The sequence below is a fragment of the Phalacrocorax aristotelis genome, unplaced genomic scaffold (genome assembly GCF_949628215.1).
Source record: "Phalacrocorax aristotelis unplaced genomic scaffold, bGulAri2.1 scaffold_209, whole genome shotgun sequence".
In the NCBI taxonomy this organism is placed as follows: domain Eukaryota; kingdom Metazoa; phylum Chordata; class Aves; order Suliformes; family Phalacrocoracidae; genus Phalacrocorax; species Phalacrocorax aristotelis.
In genome coordinates, this window is record NW_027441188.1 from 69,331 (window position 1) to 76,252 (window position 6,922).

Consider the following 6,922-nt stretch of genomic DNA (forward strand, 5'->3'; position numbering starts at 1 on the left):
CCCCCCCCCGAGCCGTGGGGGCCGCAGGCGTCGGGCCCCGCCCGGCAGCCGCCGCAGCTGAGCCGCCCCCGGCCGCTATATTTAGCCCTGGGGCTGCGTAAGCAACGTCGCGCCCACCCCCCCCCGCCCCCCCCAGCCCCCCCCCCCCGGCCCCCCCCAATCCCCGTCACCGGCACCGTGTCACCGGCACCAGCGTGGCGGGGGCGGCGCGGCTAAAAATACCCCCCCCGGCGAGCGGGTGCCCCACCTTGTACCCCTGGGGACAAGGGACACCCCCCAGGGACACCCCAAGGGAAAAGGGGGGGACACAGACCCCCCCCCAGGGGTTCCCCATGGGGTTGGGGACAAGGGACACCCCCAGGGACATCCCAAGGGGGGGAAGCACCCCCCACCCCACCCCCCTAGGGACAGGGGTCCGCACCCCTGGCATTGCTGGTGACGTTAGGGTGACGCTGCACCCAACCCCCACCCGCCAGGGCACCACCCGACACCCCCCGCCCATGTCCCCAACGTGTCCCCAACGTGGGGCGAGGGGGGGCACTGGGGGGGCTTGAGGGGAGGGGGGGACCTCAGCCCTGTGGGGGGCACTGGGGATGCTGGGGACACTGGGGACCTCAGCCCTGTGGGGGCACTGGGGATACTGGGGATACTGGGGACCTCCCCCTGTGGGGGCACTGGGGATACTGGGGACACTGGGGACCTCAGCCCTGTGGGGGCACTGGGGACACTGGGGACACTGGGGATACTGCGGACCTCACCCCTGTGGGGGCACTGGGGATACTGGGGACACTGGGGACGCTGGGGACCTCAGCCCTGTGGGGGCACTGGGGATACTGGGGATACTGGGGATACTGGGGACCTCAGCCCTGTGGGGGCACTGGGGATACTGGGGATACTGGGGACACTGGGGACCTGCCCCCTGTGGGGGCACTGGGGATACTGGGGACACTGGGGACCTCAGCCCTGTGGGGGCACTGGGGATACTGGGGATACTGGGGACCTCCCCCTGTGGGGGCACTGGGGATACTGGGGATACTGGGGACACTGGGGACCTCACCCCTGTGGGGGCACTGGGGACGCTGGGGACACTGGGGATACTGGGGACCTCACCCCTGTGGGGGCACTGGGGATACTGGGGACACTGGGGACGCTGGGGACCTCAGCCCTGTGGGGATACTGGGGATACTGGGGACACTGGGGACACTGGGGACCTCACCCCTGTGGGGGCACTGGGGATACTGGGGATACTGGGGACCTCAGCCCTGTGGGGATACTGGGGATACTGGGGACACTGGGGACACTGGGGACCTCACCCCTGTGGGGGCACTGGGGATACTGGGGACACTGGGGACCTCACCCCTGTGGGGGCACTGGGGATACTGGGGACACTGGGGACACTGGGGACCTGACCCCTGTGGGGGCACTGGGGATACTGGGGACACTGGGGACGCTGGGGACCTCAGCCCTGTGGGGACACTGGGGATACTGGGGACACTGGGGACCTCAGCCCTGTGGGGGCACTGGGGATACTGGGTACGCTGGGGACCTGACCCTGTGGGAGCACTGGGGATACTGGGGACACTGGGGACCTCAGCCCTGTGGGGACACTGGGGATACTGGGTACGCTGGGGACCTGACCCCTGTGGGGGCACTGGGGATACTGGGGACACTGGGGACCTGCCCCAGTGGGGATACTTTGGACACTGGGGATACTGGGGACACTGGGGATACTGGGGAGCTGATCCCTGTGGAACACTGGGGATACTGGGGATACTGGGGACACTGGAGATACTGGGAACATGGGGACCTGCGCTGTCCCGGTGTCTCTCTTACCGGCCACCCCCACACCGAGCGCGGGGACATTCAGGGAACAGGGACGTCCCTGTGTCCGCCCTGGGGACACCCTGAGACCAGGACTGTCCCCATCCCCACCCCAGTGTCACCCAGGCAGGACCGTCCCCCATGTCACCCCCACGCCCAGCCGGCGTCACCCCAGGCCACCCCCGCAGTTGGGTGTCCCTGGGTGTCCCCAGGGTGTCCCTTAGTGTCCCTCAGGTGTCCCCGGGGTGTCCCCGCCTGTCCCGGGGGTGTCCCCAGGGTGTCCTGAAGGTGTCCCTGCCTGTCCCCAGGGTGTCCCCAGGGTGTCCTGAAGGTGTCCCTGCCTGTCGCTTAGGTGTCCCTGCTTATCACCAGGGTGTCCCTGCACATCCCAAGGGTGTCCCCACGGTGTCCTGGGGTGTCCCGAGGGTGTCCCTGTGCATCCTGAGGGTGTCCCGGGTGTCCCAAGGGTGTCCCCGGGGTGTCCCCACATGCCCTGAGGGTGTCCCCGGGGTGTCCCCGCCGTGTTCCAGGGTGTCCCTGGGGTGTCACATGTGTCCCCAGGGTGTCCCTGCGCATCCCGAGTGTGTCCCCACATGCCCTGAGGGTGTCCCCGGGGTGTCCCCGGGGTGTCCCGGGGCGTCCTTGGGGTATCCTCGTGCATCCTGAGGGTGTCCCGGGGTGTCCCCGCATGCCCTGAGGGTGTCCCTGGGGTGTCCCTGGGGTGTCCCGGGGCGTCCTTGGGGAGTCCCCGCACATCCTGAGGGTGTCCCAGGGTGTCCCCACATACCCTGAGGGTGTCCCCGGGGCGTCCCTGCGGTGTCCCGGGGCATCCTTGGGGTGTCCCCGCGCATCCTGAGGGTGTCCCGGGGTGTCCCCGCATGCCCTGAGGGTGTCCCCGGGGTGTCCCCAGGGTGTCCCGGTGCGTCCTTGGGGAGTCCCCGTGCATCCTGAGGGTGTCCCCACATGCCCTGAGGGTGTCCCCGGGGTGTCCCCGGGGTGTCCCGGGGTGTCCTTGGGGAGTCCCCGCGCATCCTGAGGGTGTCCTGGGGTGTCCCCACATGCCCTGAGGGTGTCCCTGGGGTGTCCCCAGGGTGTCCCGGGGCATCCTTGGGGTGTCCCCGCGCATCCTGAGGGTGTCCCAGGGTGTCCCCACATACCCTGAGGGTGTCCCTGGGGTGTCCCCGGGGTGTCCCGGTGCGTCCTTGGGGAGTCCCCGCGCATCCTGAGGGTGTCCTGGGGTGTCCCCACATGCCCTGAGGGTGTCCCTGGGGTGTCCCCAGGGTGTCCCGGTGCGTCCTTGGGGAGTCCCCGTGCATCCTGAGGGTGTCCCCACATGCCCTGAGGGTGTCCCCGGGGTGTCCCCGGGGTGTCCCGGGGTGTCCTTGGGGAGTCCCCGCGCATCCTGAGGGTGTCCTGGGGTGTCCCCACATGCCCTGAGGGTGTCCCTGGGGTGTCCCCAGGGTGTCCCGGGGCATCCTTGGGGTGTCCCCGCACATCCTGAGGGTGTCCCAGGGTGTCCCCCACATACCCTGAGGGTGTCCCTGGGGTGTCCCCGGGGTGTCCCGGTGCGTCCTTGGGGAGTCCCCGCGCATCCTGAGGGTGTCCTGGGGTGTCCCCACATGCCCTGAGGGTGTCCCCAGGGTGTCCCCAGGGTGTCCCGGTGCGTCCTTGGGGAGTCCCCCGCGCATCCTGAGGGTGTCCCCACATGCCCTGAGGGTGTCCCCGGGGTGTCCCTGGGGTGTCCCGGGGTGTCCTTGGGGTGTCCCCGCACATCCTGAGGGTGTCCCAGGGTGTCCCCACATGCCCTGAGGGTGTCCCCAGGGTGTCCCCGGGGTGTCCCGGGGCGTCCTTGGGGTGTCCCCGCACATCCTGAGGGTGTCCCCACATGCCCTGAGGGTGTCCCTGGGGTGTCCCCAGGGTGTCCCGGTGCGTCCTTGGGGAGTCCCCCGCGCATCCTGAGGGTGTCCCCACATGCCCTGAGGGTGTCCCCGGGGTGTCCCCGGGGTGTCCCGGGGTGTCCTTAGGGAGTCCCCGCGCATCCTGAGGGTGTCCTGGGGTGTCCCCACATGCCCTGAGGGTGTCCCTGGGGTGTCCCCAGGGTGTCCCGGGGCATCCTTGGGGTGTCCCCGCGCATCCTGAGGGTGTCCCAGGGTGTCTCCGCATGCCCTGAGGGTGTCCCCGGGGTGTCCCCAGGGTGTCCCGGGGCGTCCTTGGGGTGTCCCCCGCGCATCCTGAGGGTGTCCCAGGGTGTCCCCACATGCCCTGAGGGTGTCCCTGGGGTGTCCCCAGGGTGTCCCGGGGCATCCTTGGGGTGTCCCCGCGCATCCTGAGGGTGTCCCAGGGTGTCCCCCACATGCCCTGAGGGTGTCCCCGGGGTGTCCCTGGGGTGTCCCGGGGCATCCTTGGGGTGTCCCCGTGCATCCTGAGGGTGTCCCAGGGTGTCCCCCACATGCCCTGAGGGTGTCCCCGGGGTGTCCCTGGGGTGTCCCGGGGCATCCTTGGGGTGTCCCCGTGCATCCTGAGGGTGTCCCAGGGTGTCCCCACATGCCCTGAGGGTGTCCCCGGGGCGTCCCCGGGCTGTCCCCGCGCATCCCCACCTGTCGTGGTCGGCGCTGCGGAAGCGGGGCAGGATCTGCCGGAAGCTGCTGGTGCGGTCGAGCTTGGGCTGGCTCTTGGTGCGCTTGATGGAGCTCTTCAGGCGGCGGCTCAGGAAGCCTTGCTGGGGTACAGGCGGCTGAGGGGGGGCCGGGGGGGCCGGGGGGGGGGGGGGGCGGGGGGGGGGCTGGGGCGGGAGGGGGGGGGCCGGGGTGGGAGTGGTCCTGGGGGGTCACGGGGGGTCACGGGGATCCAAGGGGACCGGGGGACCACGGGGGCGATGGGGATGGATGGGGTAACCACGGTGATGGGGAGCCGGGTTACCATGGCAACGGGGAGCATTGGACCGTGGCTACCACAGCAACAGGTATACCACAGCAACAGGTAACATAGGACCGGGGTTACCATGGCGACGGGTAATATAGGACCGCGGGGTTACCGTGGTGATGGGGGGGGTTTAGGGACGGGGTTACCACGGCAACGGGTAACATAGGACCGGGGTTCCCATGGCAACAGGGAGCATCGGACCAGGGTTACCACGGCAACGGGAATGTGGAGGAGTAGGGGGTAACCATGGGGATGAGGGAGCGGGGTTACCATGGCAACAGGCGTGTGCGGGGGGGGGGGGGGAGGGGGAGCGCGGTGACACGGGAGCGAGGTCACCGCAGCGACAGGTCATGGGCGGGGTGACGGTAACCATGGCAACGAGGGGGTCGGGGTAATGGCGGCGACAGGCGTGTGCGGGCCCAGGGTAGCCGTGACGACATGCAGGGGCGGGGCCGGGGTAACCACAGCAACAGGCATGTGCAGGACGGGGGTAACCACGGCAACATACGCGCGCGGGGACCAGGGTAACCGTGAGGACACGCGTGGGCAGGACCGCGGTAACCATGGCAACAGGCGTGCACGGGATGAGCGTAACCATGGCAACACACACGTGTGGGATGAGGGTCACCGCGGTGACAGGCGTGTGCGGGACCACGGGTAACCACGGCAACAGGCGTGCACAGCACCAGAGTGACCCACAGCAACAAGCATGTGCGGGATGAGGGTTGCCATGACGACAGGTGTGTGCGGGACCACGGTAACCATGGCAACAAACACGTGTGGGACCAGGGTGACCGCGGCGACAGGCGTGTTTGGGATGAGGGTCACCACGGCGACAGGCGTGTGCGGGACCACAGTAACCCACGGCAACAAGCACACACTGGGCCAGGGTAACCATGACGACAGGCGTGTGCGGGATGAGGGTAACCGCGGTGACAGGCGCGTGCAGGGCAATGGTTGCCATGACAACAGGCATGTGAGGGATGATGGCTGCCGTGACAACAGGCACATGCGGGTCCATGGTAACCATGGCAACAAGCATGCACTGGGCCAGGGTCACCACGGCGAGAGGCGCATGCAGGATGAGGGTAACCACGGCGACAAGCGTGCACGGGATGAGGGTCGCCATGACGACAGGCATGTGCGGGATGAGGGTAACCGCGGCGACAGGCACGCGCGGGGCGACGGTTGCCATGACGACAGGCGTGTGCTCACCGAGGGCCGGAAGGGGGGGGCGGGCGGGGGCGTCCATGTTGATGCTGTACTGCTTCCCCCCGGGGACGCTCTTCCTGCGGGAGCGGCCGCCGTGGTAATCTGGGGGGGGGGGACCGAGGGGGGGGGGACACGAGCCTGAGGGGACACCGGGGACAAGGAGGGGACCCCCACATCCCCACCCCCCAGGGGACCCCCACATCCCCCCCACCCCGGGGGACCCCCACATCCCCCCCCCCCCCATCCATCTGCTGTGGGGAGGGGGGGTGTTGTGAGGTTACAGGGGGGGGGGGGGCCCAGGCATCCGGGGAAGTTTTGGGGGGACCCAGGTATTTGGGGGGGACCCAGGTGACCTGGGGTGGATCCAGGTCACCTGGGAGGGATTTGGGGGAGCCCAGGCATCCAGGGAGGATTTGGGGGGGGCCCAGGTGACCTGGGAGGGATTTGGGGGTGACCCAGGTGTCCTGAGGGGGATCCAGGTGACCTGGGAGGGATCTGGGGGGGGACCCAGGTGTCCTGAGGGGGATCCAGGTCACCTGGGGGGGGATCTGGGGGGGGACCCCAGGTGTCCTGAGGGGGATCCAGGTCACCTGGGGGGGGATTTGGGGGAGCCCAGGGATCCAGGGAGGATTTGGGGGGGCCCAGGTGACCGGGGAGGGATTTGGGGGGGACCATGGGGTCACCCCAGTATCGGAGAGGCCCCTGAAGGCCTCCCTCCCCCCATCCCCCACCTCCCAGCAGCCCCGGTGGTCCCTTCGCCCCCTCCCCCATCCCTCTGCCCCTCCCCCCCGTCCCTCCCCCCATCCCCGACGTCACCCCCTCTCACCCCCCCCAAAACAAGGGACATCCCTGTGCTCCGGGGGGGTCCCCCAAACTCTGCCCCCTCCCCCAACAGCCCCTTAACTCTGCCCCTGGCCTTGGGGTCCCCCAAATCTTCCCCCCGAGACCCCCCCAAGCTCTTCCCCCC

General features: G+C 69.4%; 1 protein-coding gene across 1 annotated transcript in view; it reads right to left on the reverse strand.

The window, feature by feature from the left end:
- The window catches only part of SYNGAP1 (synaptic Ras GTPase activating protein 1), a 29,157-nt gene extending 23,021 nt beyond the window's left edge, over positions 1-6,136 (reverse strand). The window contains 3 exon segments of the mRNA XM_075080200.1: positions 4,419-4,540; positions 5,959-5,985; positions 5,987-6,136. Of these exon segments, the coding sequence (XP_074936301.1) occupies positions 4,419-4,540; positions 5,959-5,985; positions 5,987-5,995 (158 nt within the window). The 5' untranslated portion in view covers positions 5,996-6,136.
- Positions 6,137-6,922: the final 786 nt, after the last annotated feature.